Source organism: Rhynchophorus ferrugineus, unplaced genomic scaffold, assembly GCF_030347505.1.
Source record: "Rhynchophorus ferrugineus isolate W39M unplaced genomic scaffold, kcgeb_rfMv2 rfM3, whole genome shotgun sequence".
NCBI classification, from domain to species: domain Eukaryota; kingdom Metazoa; phylum Arthropoda; class Insecta; order Coleoptera; family Curculionidae; genus Rhynchophorus; species Rhynchophorus ferrugineus.
The window spans coordinates 60002989-60019821 of NW_027472582.1; the positions used below are offsets into that span (position 1 = coordinate 60002989).

The 16833-nt window shown below is 29.3% G+C and overlaps 2 protein-coding genes across 10 annotated transcripts in view; one reads left to right on the plus strand and one right to left on the minus strand.

Annotated features, from left to right (window-relative positions):
* LOC143193038 (breast cancer anti-estrogen resistance protein 3 homolog) overlaps nucleotides 1-16833 on the plus strand; it is a 262731-nt gene that overhangs the window by 207012 nt on the left and 38886 nt on the right. The window lies entirely within an intron of this gene.
* LOC143193040 (aquaporin AQPAe.a) overlaps nucleotides 1-16833 on the minus strand; it is a 28064-nt gene that overhangs the window by 8755 nt on the left and 2476 nt on the right. Inside the window, exons 1-5 of one of the 4 annotated variants that reach the window (XM_076398968.1) lie at nucleotides 12912-12957; nucleotides 11046-11078; nucleotides 4852-5042; nucleotides 1535-1678; nucleotides 580-666 (exon numbers count right to left, since the gene is read on the minus strand). In XM_076398968.1, the coding sequence (XP_076255083.1) occupies nucleotides 580-666; nucleotides 1535-1678; nucleotides 4852-5042; nucleotides 11046-11078; nucleotides 12912-12942 (486 nt within the window). In that variant the 5' untranslated portion in view covers nucleotides 12943-12957. Of the gene's footprint in view, nucleotides 1-579; nucleotides 667-1534; nucleotides 1679-4851; nucleotides 5043-11045; nucleotides 11079-12911; nucleotides 13033-16833 lie in introns of those variants that run through there. The other 3 variants (XM_076398967.1, XM_076398970.1, XM_076398969.1) reach the window with 3 other exon arrangements.

Sequence of the window (16833 nt, forward strand, 5' to 3'; positions counted from 1 at the left end):
GGATAATATCCAGGCCCCAACACGTTGGGTAGCTAACTAACACTCTCAAAATCGTATGGTAGGTCCCAATCTCACCTACAGCGATCAAATGACTCATTAAATTGCATATTATTCCCGTATAGGGGAACTCATTCAGTATATTGTATTCTGCCGCCCAGAACTATTACTAAAACTCTCTCATCTGTCAAATAAAGCATCGGATATAATTGCACAATTTCTTATGAAACGCAACACCTAATATTATATAAATGTCTATTTAAAAATAATATGACTAAGCTATACTAGTTAATTAAATATACGTAGTTGTTTATACAAAACTAACACATTTTATATTAGTGCAAACTAATGAAGCAACAACAAAATAATACAATAGGCTAAAGTAAACTTGTTGATACGTTACTAGAAGTTATTTAATCAGAAATCTGACATCAGTTAATTAAACATAAATTAATATTAATACGGAGATATATATAACTATTTTATTCTAACATGGATTAATGTTATGAATATAAAATTTAATGCATATTGTTTCCTCGCCAATTAATTGATAACGTGGTCAAAATCAAATGATATCCTTACCTGACCAACTGAAATTTCGGAATTTATCTTGTTTACACATACACCGCGACCATCGTCTCCTAATAAATGAATTTGATTGGATACAGTCTGTAAATAAAAAACGTTTTATTTTAGATACATTTTCATTTTATGCTGCGCTTGATAAATTGATATTATCTTCAATATATTATATTATACTTCATACAAGAAAATATATTACACTTAGTATTCATTATTACATCAGTGGGAAAAGTTTTTAAATAGGGAAGAAATAATATTATTTAAATTAGAAAAAAAACTCAAAATTAATTCACGTTCACTTATTCTTAATATCTTAGGCCTAAATGAACTTTAAAATATTATCCCAATTAATTATATTGGTAATTTTGTGAGAAACCAACATATGATGTATTCAAGGTATAACGAATAAAACCTTATATTAACTATACTAATTAAAGTAGTAAACCGTCTATGGGAAAACTCTTTATTAATTATTAAATTCTATTGTCAATAATTCATACAGTAACTGAAGGAGTATGAAGGGATAATGCTTACAATCCGGAATCATTTACATAGTTGGTTTACAAAGTTAGGACTCAATTAATTTTTCAATTAATTGAATTTTATTGGCACTAACTTTGTGCAAAATGCTTTGTTGTAATAATGGGCTATACTATTATTATTACTATTAACACCCTCCACCTTTTCTACCTTTCTTGGTGAGTGTACCAAGACTACTTGTATTTTCTGTACGTTTCATAAAATTCTTCATCTTGTGTTCATCAAACCTAGAATATTATAAAATCTTCTACGACATACATTCGTCAATTAGCCATTTTTGTCAAACTCTCGAATGTAACTGAAGAGCTAGGCTATTGACTAACATCAACAGCCCCTACCGAACTCTATACACGTTCGAGGTTATTTTGGTATTAATTTTCTAATTTACAAACTATACATCAAATGTCGAACTAACCTTAAACAATGCTGATCCTGTAAGTGATCCCAATAATTGTGGAATTATATAACTGGGGAGATATTTCCAGGTGATTTGTTGTACAACAACGGCGCCTAAACTAACAGCAGGATTTACGTGAGCAGCCGAGATATGACCAAACGTCTGTAAAACAAAGGAGCAGAATATAAAAAATAAAACCTTTATTCAAAAAAAAAGTCAGATTTAAATGCTAAGAAGTAATTTCCACGCGCCCACATTTCGAATGCAAAATAATTAAAAACTGCAGCCAAACAATGCTTCTGTGTTTTTTTATATTTTTCCATTTTACTGCGCCCCTATTATGCGCTGAAACTTTAATGATGGAAAAATAACAAGCGACGAAAACGACGACTTAAATTTCAATCCGTTTGAACAACAAACCATACAAATGTTTTTACAACGAATGTATCCCTAACGTGACAGTTAGCAGACGTAGGGAATTACATATAAAAATAAATACAATATCAAATACGACAGTCTATTTTTTAACTTTGAGAAATATTTTTGTGCATTATTGTTTTTCAAGCTTATCGCTAGCTACAACTTGTTTTAATTGTTCTGGATACCGTTGAATTCCACATAGAAAGAAGGACATACATTTTATAAACATTTTTATAAACAACGTCTGTTGAAAAAAACAAGGCATCCATTGAAACTAATAATTATCGAAAAGAACATAACAAATGAGTATTCCTTCTGTAACTTATTGTAGTAACCAGTAGTGATTTTACTAAGCAACTCAACCGAAAACAAATAACGTAGCATAATACGTCCTATGATGGTTCGGTTCTCATTAATATTTTAGGTTCATCTTCCATATTTCAAAAACACGGAAACATTTACTCACAAATTTTTATCGAAAATGTTAAGGGTTATGTTGTTAAGAGTTTTAAAGATTAAACAACACTCGATGACATTCACAATAATTTCTTCTTTGCTTAGTTAAAGGCTTTTGTCATGTTTTGGTCAAAATAATATCTCGAACATATCAATATCCTGCGAATAGGGCAAGTAGGACAACCATCTAAACTTATTCCTAAATAATTATAGCATGAATCAGAAACTTTACAAAAATAAGTAAAGAAAACACAAAAAAGAACATAATATTCGCATTTTAGTAATCCAATGTTACTGTAAGCAAAAATAATAAGTTGTAAACAATTTAAGTAAATAAGTTTTTTAAAATTTTAATATAGAAAATAGAAAAGAAAAAAGCTGATATTAAATGTTTATCTTGTGTAATACTCTTATAGATTGGGGTATTAATCTGCCGACTATTATTCCAAAATTATTGGAAAAAATACCTCTGAGAATATGGAATATTCTTTGTGATCAAAAAAAATTATACTAAATTAACCTGAACAAATATTAGTTTTGTTCATTAGTATTTTCAATAATTAAAAAACTATTTAACCAATTATTTAAGTAAAATATGTTTTTTTATTGCAATTCATCATAAATCTTATGCACACGATTGGTTAATACTAGAAGAAATAACAAACATTTAAGAATAAATCTTGATAATAAAGGAATTAAAAAAGTATTAAGGTGACACGGGCTGTTTATACTTACGAGAAAAATAATTATTTTTAACAGGTGAGTATGTTTTTGGACTAGGAAATCAGTAAATTTCAATAAATGATAATAGAGTAGTGCGCAAAGTATACGAGTTATAGACTTGAATTTTATATTTCGGGATTCTGCATAATTAATGATTATATAATATTAGCAGCTTGCTGAATATTTGACGGATTATATATTATAACAATACAATAGATCACAAATCGATTAATGTATATATATATATATATATATATATATATATATATATATATATATATATATATATATATATGTAAATACCTATCGATAACATATAGACACGAATATTAACTACGTCAAATCAAGTTCAAGTACTAAGATTTTAAACGAACATTGAAAGTAATAATTCAATATATTTGATGAAATAGACGTTGGATTAAAAGCTGGAGAAAGTATGGAAAATTTCAAAAAAGATGAAAAGATATTTCCAGTGCTTCATAAATCTATGGCGGTACAAAGTATCAAGCTCATGCTATGCTGGATTTTGATCAACATATGCTCGAACTTCATGAAGATAACATGCTACTGAGGAAAAGTGCTCAAAAATGCAGCAGGGAATTACTTGTTCATAAACATAATAATTGTGATATCCTTATTGCTGACACTCACGTTTTCGAACGTATCACTGGAGTGAAAATTTAGTGTCCTGAAAAATTCAAAAAATAGATAACATCGACTAAATATAGATACTGTAATGTCTTTTATGGCAACAAAAGAGAATTGGGCGGCAGTATCAAATTCAAAAATCAAGCAAAATGCTTGTAAAAAAGATGAAAAACGTATGACGTTACACTTCATAACAATACACTATATTCTATGTTATGAAAAGATAAAAAATACGTGTTATTTTAATAGTTGAGGCTTGTTTAATTTATTACATTAATTTTGAATTTCTAGGAAATCAGAATTGGCATTCGCTGGAAATTGGCATTAACAATTCTAAACAATATGTACATAATTTGGTCATATTAGTTTAAAAAAGTATATGAATTGAATATATGTAATAGAATGGCGTTTACTTTACGTATTTCAGTAGCATATTTTCGAAGTTTATCATTTTCGACCGATTATTTTATGAGCATTTAATTTTTTATTGAAAAGAGTACTAAAAACCCGGCTCTATCGAAAAAATTACTGAGATAGTAACCTCTGCATAACACCCAATAACAATCCAAAGGTTTATGAACAACTGATCAAGCATCTGGTACAGTCAAAATATATGTTTAGAGAATCGTCACTCGAAATAGAAATTGTTACCGTAAGCAAAAATAATAAGTTGTAAACAATTTAAGTAAATAAGTTTTTTAAAATTTCAATATAGAAAATAGAAAAGAAAAAAACTGATATTAAATGCTTAGCCTGTGTAATACTCTTATAGATTGGGGTATTAATCTGCCGACTATTACCTCTGAGAATATAGAATATTCTTTGTGATCAAAAAAAATTATAGTAAATTAACCTGAACAAATATTACTTTTATTCGTTTGTATTTTCAATAAATTAAAAAACTATTTAACCATTTCTTTAAGTAAAATATATGTTTAGAGATACTTCACTCGAAATAGAAATTGAATAGAAAAAGAAAAAGACCCTAAAAAAGGTACTGCGTGAAGCATTTTTAAGGATGATCCAACAATAATGAGGAAAAACTCTAATGCAAATGAATCCTCACAATAATATAACATCTAACTAACCTGTATTACTGCAGTAACCGCAAAACCAGCAGCGAAAATACCATGCATGCGAGACTGTTCTCCTTGGATACCGGCGCATCCGGTACAAGATAGAAATATCAAAGTTGTGGTTCCCAAATATTCCGCCAAAGCGATCGTGAGATGAGTCCATATCGTTGGCGGTTTGGATTTTGTTTTTTCAATAATTTCATCTGAAAAGAAATCAAGTTAGACTAAACTAAACTAAGGGAATAGGTACGTTTGTCGTCTATATAACATAATAAATAAACTTGTTAAAACACTTGTTAAAATTGTTAGTAACATTTAAATTATTAGATATGTAAATTGAATTAATATTTAACTATATACCTAAACATATATATCTACCTAACATTTAACTGTTAAAGCTGTTTCATAAGCTTTTAATTAAGAAGGCAAAATCATCTTAGCTGTGTTACTGCCTGTGTTATATTAAGAAATCCCACTTTTTCACTACCACCACCACCTTTTATTCCCTGACACTATTTCTTAATTTAATTATAAAGTACCGTCTAATCAACTATTCCAAAGTTAACTGATACCGTTATACCAAAACTAATGGGGGTCAAGTGATCCGTTTCTTTTATTTAAATATGTTTCTAAAAAACGCATTCTGTAAAACTTAAATATACTAATTTGTGTTATACTAACAAAATAATCATGTAAATCATCTCTCATCTTTTATGGATCAATTAGTATGCCATTTCAGTTGCACTATATATAATATTTCCTATGTAAACCACCACCAAACAGTTTTTATTACGTTGAAAATATCAGTGTATAATACAATGTAAATATGTTAATAATCATTAGATTAAATCAGTAGAAATAAAAGGACTTATCTTATTTTCATTATAATTTCCGTCAATTTTACTGCCTTATTCCAATGATCCTTCGATGTGGTGAAAAATAATAGATAGTAGCGTAATTAACAATGATTAACAAAGATAAAAAGTCATCATATTAAAATATTTATAATTGTATGCAGTTGACTATATCATTAGATGAAACTTACTATATGAATTTATAGGTAAATGCCATTTACCAATATTGAGGTTATTTAAGTACGTCAAATATATTTAATCAACCAAAATTCGAGCTAACGAAATCGGCACCTGTGTTTATGTCGTCGAATGTATTTGCCAATCAAAACAATGATAACATTTCGCTACTGTTTCATTGAAATGTGTTTAATCCATAAAAATATATTGCACATTTACATTGAGACCATTTAACATATCGCTCGTTCGTTCAACTGAAATATATTGGCCCGTATTTTATTTTTCTTATCGGATACGTAAAATATTAAACGAAATACTCACATATAAGTCAGTCGTAATATATAATGATTGTGAAATTGGCTGTTTGGAACTTTAGTTGAAGTGAAACAGTGGAAACACCCTCTAATTTAAGGCATGTTGAAGTTGCTGAAAGGCCCCCAGCCGTGAACTGCTAGAATTTGGGAACTTAGAATTTTGAAAATTGTTAAGTTGAACAAGCATTTCTTAACTTACTCTAGCAGAATTTAAACAGAAACTTGCAATTCAAGGTGTACGCCAACTATTGTAGTTTGAGAATGTTAAAACTTAAAAAATCACTGCATAACTTTAACATCATCAAAAGTGAGGTAGTAGTATTGCAGTTCAGAAGGCCATCCAAGGGAGACTGGCGGCCGAAGATACTATAAATACTCACAAAGAATTTTGTAAAACTTATAATTACCACACACAACTTTTTGGTCGTTTTCGTCGTTCTTTAGGAAGCTAAGCATTTGTTGCATTTTATGCTTGTTTTTAAGTGCTGGTTTTAAAATGGTTTTAAGTCAAAATATTTTTTCATCCCTACAAAAACCATAACTTGTATACTTCTCCATAGACAACAATATAGATAACTCACAGTGACATAGAATTGAATCTATATAGATATAAACGGCGTAAATGAAACTGTAAATCTGTCAAAATCGTAACGTCACAGCTTTAAAGATAAAGCATTACATAAAATATTTTTATATGATTGAGGATTTGAAAAATATTATATGATATTTTCAAATAATTTTTTATTACGGTAAAATTCGTTGTTCCTTGTCAAAACACACCTTACTAATCCACAAGCCACATATCGATAAAATATACCTGACATAAAAAAAAACTAAAATTTTTGTAATTGCTAAATCTTAAAACATTTCTGTTCGACTACTATAATAATGATGATTCACAGACTCAATTTGAATAATTACGGAACTTAAATGTATGAATTATAATTGAATCTGATTATTGAATTCAAAATATTTCCTGAAATATTTTATCTGTTTCAATTATAATTTTACTTCATGGATTTTATGTTACTTTTTATAAATTTTCAATTATCTCAATTCTCAATTCAATCAATTTTTTATTATCTCAAATTTATTTTTCCACCTTTAAAATAAAACGGCTAGTCCAGAATTCCATGAACGTCAGACAAATTAATTGCCTTAATGAAAAATAGTTCGCTGTAGCTTTAACAGAAGATATACATATGTGAAAGCAAATACAGTTATTTAGTTTGTATGATAATTTATGTAATTGACTTAACAAAACAATTATGGTGCAAATCTTGACCAGGTATAGATTTATTATTATTTGTTTAGGTGACTATTTAAAGCTATATTTTAGATTAATTATTTAAGGTTTGGCAAGAAGGCCTTGTTCATAAACTACAGGAAATGTTACCAAAATAACACACCGAACTATTAAAATCGTTTATTACAACCAGAATGTTTAGAGTCGAACAAGAAGAAGTTTACTCTACAATAAAAGGATTTGTACCGGGACCAATGCTTCATCTACCCTACACTTGTGATATACCACAAATGGAGAATATTACGATGGCTACATTTGCTGATCAAACTGCGATTATAGCTGTAGGAGACAATAGAGAAGAAGCCTTACGAAAATTACAACAGGCAAGTGACAATATAAATAATTCGACACAAGCTTGGAAAATAAAAATTAATGAAAATAAATCTGTGCATGTGCAGTTCACCTACAATCAGGCCGTACAAGTACCAATAACATTAAATAATACTATCATTCAATATAACAACAACGCTAAATATCTCGACAAGAATAATGATGCAAAACTTCGCTGGAAGGAACATAAAGAAGAAAAGAAAAGAACTGGAATTGAAATATAGGAGAATGTACTGACTAATTGGAGGAAAATCACAATTATCAGTACATAATAAATTGTTATTATACAAGCAAATACCGAAATATCTATGGACATACGGAGTTCAATTATGGGGATGTTCTGCAAAGAGTAACATAAATAAAATACAAATTTTTTCTCTTATTTGTCAACGCCACTAACACCACAAAAACTACCACACAAGAAATTTTATAAAATAAGTGGTTCACTTATAGGATCTTGAACTATTGAATATGCATTTATGCCAACCTTTTTCCAATCTTCGAAAGAAATATATTAGAATTCTGGAATAGCCTTTAAAGTTTTTCAAAACCTAAATAGCAATAGTGCGACTGTTGAATTAAATAAAGTAGTATTTGTCGGCTAATAATTATTGTAATACAGCAACTTCAAGCTAACTTTATGAAAACTATTAATTATCGAAACAACCTATGTTATAATATAAAATTAAAAAAAGTCGTATCATCTTAATTTAATATCTATTAAAATTTACACCCGTATTTTAAAAATGTTATAAAAATATTTTATTTGATTTATTGTCAAACTTTATTTATATCAATACAATTATCTGTCTTTATTCATGAACCGACCATCTTCCACCTGAATGATAACTGAAACGAAAATAGATTTCGCGGATGACAATATTCGTATCGAACCACATATAATAAATAAATGGATTAAGTTGAAAGGGTCCACATAAAGCGTTCACCGAGGAAATATTTACAACCAATTTATTCATTAAAAAAGGTTGCACGGTTTAATGGATGACTATCTTTATATATATAGTCGAACTGATAATATTTTATATATTTTTCACCAGGTTTACTAGTGTTTATATATGTGTTAACAGACCGTATAGCATTCCATATAGCAACAACGCTAAATATCTCGGAATAAATCTTGATGCAAAACTTCGCTGGAAGGAACATATACAGAAGAACAGAAAAGAACTGGAATTGAAATAGAGGAAAATGTACCGGCTAACTGGAAGAAAATCACAATTATCAGTACATAATAAATTGCTATTATATAAGCAAATACTGAAACCTATACAGGCATACGGAATTCAATTATGGGGATGTTCTGCAAATAGTAACATAAATAAAATACAATTTTGTCAGAACAAAGTCCTGAGAGGTACTGTAGACGTATCCAAATACTATACACAGTCAGTCAAGAAATCGAGAGAATTTCAAGGGGGCATGAGGAAAGACTCCATTCTCATGAGAATATTGAAGTATTGCAGTTTTTGGATACCACCAGAGCAGGACACAGGCTCCAAAGAATCAAGCCATCTGATCCTGTGTAGTGTTGTGTAATGAGGTGCAGTTAATAAAAAATACAGCAGTGACATGTATAAACATTATTTCACTAGAGACTGAAATACGGCCGATGGGTCCTCCTAGTTATATACCTAGATTTATAATAACAACGATTAATAATGTAATAATTAAATAATAAAAAATATATATGTGTTATATTTACATATCAGTTTAAAATTATGTATTATTGACGCCCAGTAAGATAACATTGCAACAGTGCTGCAAACCCCCAAAAACAATAATATGTTTTTTTATCAAAGACATTATTCTCATGACTCTCCATTTTTCTCATAAAATAACGGTTTTCCATTTAGAATTGCCGAATTATTATACAGACAATAATCATGGAACGCTTTTATTTATCTGCTGCCAAAATGTTGTCTGTCATATTTTATTTGTTGGTTTTTGCATTACAAAGAACGAACTTGAAAATCAAACAAATTCGAAAACGATGAATTACTGATCCAAAAATTCAGCTCAAACTATCAAGGTCGCATATGTCAAACTGTGTGAAGCTTAACAGTCAATAATTAATAAGCTATTTCCAGACGTTTTCATGCGATATTAAAGATCTAGAGGGATGGCATTTACACGAATTAACTTAAGTGGTATTTCCAATTATTGAATTTGCCAAACAACAAACAAGACTTTTCCGTGGTGTATTGGGACTAGCTCTGAAAACTTGAATTACTACGACAATTTCAAGTACAAGAAGTCATGAGAGAGTTTCACATCGACAGCAAAGCCAAATATTCCTGACAATAAATCATGCTGTGTATATAGTGGGATCGATAAGTATATCAGAAGCTGGTAATCAGATTAAACTTATACCTCAAATACCTACTGACATCAGTTGAACAAAAATCACTAAATTTCATCACTAAAAAAAGAATGTTTAGTTAAATGTTTAGTTTTAGTGAAATGTTTTAGTCACACCCTCTCACATAACATTGTTTGCCACGAACTTTCATCAAATATTCAACTGATATCATTCCAAATTGCTCTATGTTCTGATATAGCTTCGTCAGACTTCTACCATTTCACAATTGCATCCAAAAAATCGCTTTGTGGGCATAATTTTGACTCAATTATGGGGATTAAACCAAAAAAGATTTTATGTATTCCGGAAATCCACTTCAACAATTATTTCGAAAGCCGAAATAGACCTAAAATATTTAGGAAAAACCTTATCTAGTATATATAAACATTAAATCACTACTTTTACTATGATTCATCCTACAAAATAGCTACGGAAGAAAGCAACAAATATGTTAACAGAATTAACAAACAAAAACATGATTTAATAGGTATTTGTGAAAATGTTTTTATAACAATAAAAATATTATCTTAGTCACCATAACAAACATAATAATTTATTTATTTTTGTTTTTTTTTAGGTTTTATTTTTTTATAGTCGCCAAAATGTAATACAAAATTGTGATCCAAGTATTCGATGACAGCAAGTAATAAATTCCAATCACTTATACCTATAACAAGAATTCAGTCAATAACATCTAATATTGTTAAAAATCAAATTAGTATTACAACTATTTAATAAAATCAGCTTTAATTGAGTTAAATCAGTTTGAAAATGGAAAAGCAAAATTATATTAATACTAATTACCATCATTAACACATATTAATCGAACTTCTTTATATACTTACAGGTACCATACTCATTGGTCTTTGTTATGTTGCCTAAAAGAAGAATGAATAATAACAAAAAACAGTGATATCAATTAATGTTTATAAATAATAAGTGCAAGATCCATATGTCTGTGAATATATAAGTAAATATATTAATAATAACACCTATCAGCATTGATAGATTATCACACTGTCAATAAATCTGCTTTATTGAGTGGTTTCGACAAGAAAATGCCATTGGACTATGAATAATAATCATTTACCATTTGCGAGTTTTGATATTCAAAATTTCAGATAAAGTAAGTTATTTTGAACGGTTCAATTAACCATTAAGAAATCTGATTATATATGTTGCGCGATTCAAACATAGATTCTTTTAAATTAAATTAATATTATGCAATTCCTTGAAACGCTATCAAAGAGCGAATTACTATCACCTACAACTAATATTACAGTTAAATGCTAAGACGGTTTAACAGACGAGGAAAATTAATTTTACAGTATAGCAATGATAAACCTCATATTAGTCAATTTGTTAATAATATTTAGATGGGCGAGAAAAATTGATAAGATGCCCACCGTATTCACAAGACTTTGAGACTTTGGATTACTGTTCTTGTCAGCAGTTGAACGAGTGAAAGTTTCATTCACTTTTAAAAAAATAAACATTTGAGTGAAGAAATTGATTTGACCCAAAGAAACAAATTAAAAATTGTGACCCCATCACCTATAATCATGAGACTTTGGGTGTTTGTATTATTACTTTTGCCAGTTATCTTGAGACATTTTCGCTTCTTTTTGACATGAGTCAATAGATTGATCCAGATATCTTCAAAGAAGGAAATTACAAAAGGCAAATCCACAACTTGCATAAATGACATGTCATCATATAGAGTGACTCTCATTAAATCGTGAAGCTCGTGATATTTCAATGTGATTAACCTTGCAAAAGATTAAAATTAATCAAAAGATCTAACACATTTATGATCAAATAGACGCCCATTATTTTTGTGTAAATACTTTCAAAACTTTGAAAAAGGTAAAACCATCAGTACTTGCATAGTGTCATCGAGTGAGTGAAACAAGTATAAAAATGGTTAGAGAATATATTAAAAATCCGTTGCTTTGCCAAGATATAGTATCAAGTCTACAATATGATGGTTAAATATGTTTTAACACCCACCCTACAGTAATATGTGTCACTGGCTATTTGAAGACCTCACAATCAAGTGAGGAAGTGATTGCCAAAATAGAAGCTTATTTTGAAAACAAAGATGAATAGTTCTACGAAAAAGTTATAAAAACATTAAAACAGTGTTGGACTGAATATATATAATATATAAGGAAAATATCTTGATGAATAAAGTTGAATGTTGTCTCAAAGTTGTTATATTGTTAGCTAGACCTGGAACTTACAGAGTGATGTTAATATTTGAATAATGTATATAGTATGTAGAAAAATTTGTAAGAGTATACGCCTATAATACCGTAATATTCTCATTATAACAATTATGTTTCAACCAATTTTATAATGAATTAGAAATATTCATTCACATATATTCACATACTTTAAACTAATATGAAAATTATTATATCTAAATTATAAAAAATAAAAATATATTATATATAGAAATGCATATGAAATGTACTGTTTCGTAAATAATTTTAACCATAACACCATAAACAATTAAAGAACTTTTAGGCACACAAAAATGTTAAAAGCTGAAAAATAATATCCTTACCGGTTAGTATCCTTTAAATACATCAACTAATAGAAGACAAAGAACTATTTTGGTTAGAACATATTAAAGGTTACATAGTACAAGCTGGATTATGTAAGAAAAAAATCGGAAATCCTCATCTCGTAAACCTAATCCGACAAACCTTTATCACTCTCGAACATGATTGCCACCATCACTGCTTACTTATTGATACGTTTTTGCTAAATGTATATATATGTGTCTCGCGCCGCGATTTATAATAATTACTGGTTTTTTTATCTGACTCGTGTGACGTAGACAGGTAAAATTTCATAAATTCTTGCTCTACCATATCCAATTATAATATTTTGTCCTAAATAAGTAGTCTAAATACCGGCTATTTACCTAAATCTTAAAAATAATATATTGTTCATTATGCGGCGCAGATTTCCACGAAAGTTACCGTAGGGTCCCTTAAAATATATAATTGACATCTTGGTTTCAGTACTGTAAAGACATTGTAAACCTGCTGTTATTTAATGTTTTATATAACGTTTATTTAAAGCTTTTAGTGTTAACTTTCGTTTAAAACTTCACATCACAAATTTAAGACTTCAGTCACAAAGAATCATAGATACAATGAAAGTATAACGTGGGACAAAAGTCCGGTTACCATTTTGATCGCCTATAACTTTGCTCAAAGAAAGGATAAGTAAGTTTGGTTTTCATAAAAAGTTCATTTGGTCGTTACATTTTTTTTTCGTTGTGACTGAAAAATTATGTCGGCTAAATGGTGACCGCGATTCGCTATGCAACTTTTGGTTCTTTTTAAGGCATTTTTCATGACAAATATTGTCTTTAAGACGTTGAAGCATTGGGGGCTTATTCAAATAAACTTCTGATTTTAGAAATCCTCATAAGAAAAGTTTGGTGCTGTTAATTCCGAAGATCTGGTTGGCAATGCTAAATCGCCACTTTGCGAAATTAGTCTTCGTGGAAAAACGTCACTTGGTAATTGAAATGTTGAACGAGCTGTGTGTGCTGTGGCCCCATCCTGCTAAAACCGCATATCCTCTAGTCCTTGCTTAACCATTTCAGGCACAAGAAAATTTCGAATCATGTCTTGGTGAACGGTAGCAGTAACAGTAACTGCAACACCGTGGGAAAATAGGGACTAATAATGTTTCCAGCATGAATGATGTTTCATGAATTAATTGAGGATTTTGTGTTCCCCAAAAACGGACTGTTCATCGCTTGTTATCAATTTAGATGAAAAATCTTCAATTTCACCAGACACCCATAGGATTGCGTTACTATATTCAACTCATTGATCAAATTCTCTCAGTAGCATTTTTTGAACTAAATGAATTTTGTATGGGAACATGCCTTAAAATGAGTGTAAAAATATGTAACTGAGAACCACGTCTCCGAATTGATGTTTCTGGAGACTCTGCAACACTATCGCGCACCAGACCCACATTTTCAGCGTTACGAGACGTCCATTGTCTTCCAGAACGAGGCTTGTCTGCTGTCGTACCGTACCGCGTTTTGTGAAGCACTGGACGATTGTCACTATTTCTGCTCGTTCTCGTAACGTATATTTATCCATAATCAAATTTGACCATCTTCTGCACAATACAACGGTAAAAGCGAAACTGAGCTAAGCGTCACATAACCAAGATGGCGCGCAATCAGAATGGTAGCAGAGCTTTTGCTTCACCTCTTATATACCTAGTATCGTCCCTAATAGAGACATTTCGAAATAATATAAATTTGTATTATCGATACATGTTCAAAGATAATTGTTTGACTGATTCAAAAATAATTTATCACCACAATCTTTAATTTTGATTAGTTAATTTCCCTAAACACTTAGCACATATTTTTCAAGAACAACACTTAATCTATTTTGAAACTGAGAACTAAATGTGAACCCAGTAAAACTAATATTTAACATCAGAAATAATTTAATTCCCTAATATTTGGCTTTCTTAGGTTTGGTTATATCCCATATTATTCCCCTTCGTTTTTGTAACCTCCTGTCATCTTTGTCCTCCTTCTTTTATTATATATGGTAGCTATTTATGTTTGTGGTCAATATAAGGTTGAAATTTCTAAATTAGATGCAAGCAATCTTTATAAGACAACATTATACACCTTATAATATCAGTATCAGTAAAAGAATTTGTTTTCCTCTAACTTGTAAGTTTGGATATTATGATAGTTGCAAAAAATAAATGTATCTACATTCAATTGATTGCCGATATTATTTTCATGATCATCTGTCTTCGAACTTCAAATGGCATCGTTATGTATTGCAAAATAATCGCTCGAAAAGCGAAAAGAAGGCTCAGGAGGAAAAGAGGGATTTGGCTCAATTCTTTTGTAGTGTATGCCACTTTTCTCCTTCATTACTGTTTTTATGAAACCTTAATATTGTTTAAGTAAAATATAAAACGTTCATATATTTGAATTGTATATTTGTATCAATAAACTTCAATATATTTCCTTCTCTTAACTGAAACATTAGACATATATGAAAAGTTCTATATGATGATAACGAGTTTTGTTAATTATAAGAAGTATGGTATTTTAAAAAATTATTAATAATATATTACAAGTAAGAAAACTGTTAGTATAAATTTTCAAAATTTATTAAATGTTATGAATGAAAGTTAATTCAAAAGGGGTGTATCAATATATAGAAATAGAATACAAGAAGAATATAAATATTAGTCATTTTTTATAATGAATTAAATTAATTCTGAATGTATATGAGGTATAAGTTGAAGCAGATAAATTGAATTTTATTATTGTATATAATATTCTATCAATAAATACGAGATATTAAAAAAATGTTAAACAAACTCTATGTAAAATTTTGACAAATATATTTTTTAAGGCCAATATGTGGCTTTTTTTTGGCATTGTTGGAGAATTAACTGCTATATCTAATAATGTAATTTCGCTCTAAATATCAACCTTCAAGAGATGTCTATAAGAAAATATCTAGCGCATCCTTCATGTTCCTGAACAATTACTTCAATCAACAACCAGATGCAGATGCAATGCAATCGGAACAATAACCTATGTTTAAACGGCCAAATAGTTTTTGCAGGCGCTACTAATACCCAAAATATTCCCCAATAAGTATTAAGCAATAAATAATATGTCAAACTTGCAAGATATTAATTTTCATTAATTAATTGGAAACTTCCAATCGACACTTTAGACAATCACTTCCTGGTTCATTTTTAAAGAAACTTCTACACGATAAGATTAACGATAGTTAAATTTTGAATTAAGTTAATTGTTTCACCGTCGATGAGATAATCCATGTGAAATATTTTAATATATAATCTCTCCAAAACCGACTATATACAAAAACTATATAAAAGGCAACCCTATATGATTAGAAATATAAAGGCGTTTGACCTACAAATCATATATGCAATTTCGATCCAATCCAGCGCAAACATGTGCATGCAGCTTAGTCAACATGTACAATATAAATTGACATTAATTATCATATACACAAATGCAAATAAACACATCAGAAATATTCCACCGGGATTAAAATGACGCATGTTTATAACGACGTACCATTGAACTAGAACAAAATAGTTATTACTCTTGAAAACATTTCATGCTACATTATAATTAGCAGTATAAAATAATAGCACGAAATTGTGGTCAATCGCACAAAGAAAAATAAATTCATACTAAATGCGAATATTTACAGTATTTCTGCCGGTTCATTTTGTTATATGTGTTGATATTCAGAATATCAATAACGGTTCTAATCATCGAAAAGATGTTAAGTTATGTGGAAATTAGTCCATTACATTGAATTTAGATAGTTTTATGTAGTGTTTAATCATATATAATTGCCATTACATGATGTTATTGATTGTTAAATATTTTGATCCATATAATTGATATCAGTGTATGATATATAGAAGTTGTTTTACAAGCTTTTAAACACGCATAAATGTAAACAACTACTAAACGACCTAACTTAACAGTTAAATTCTTAATACTTATTTCATATACACAGACGCAAATCATGGAATGCTCAAAATTGTATTTTCGTCATTCATTACTTT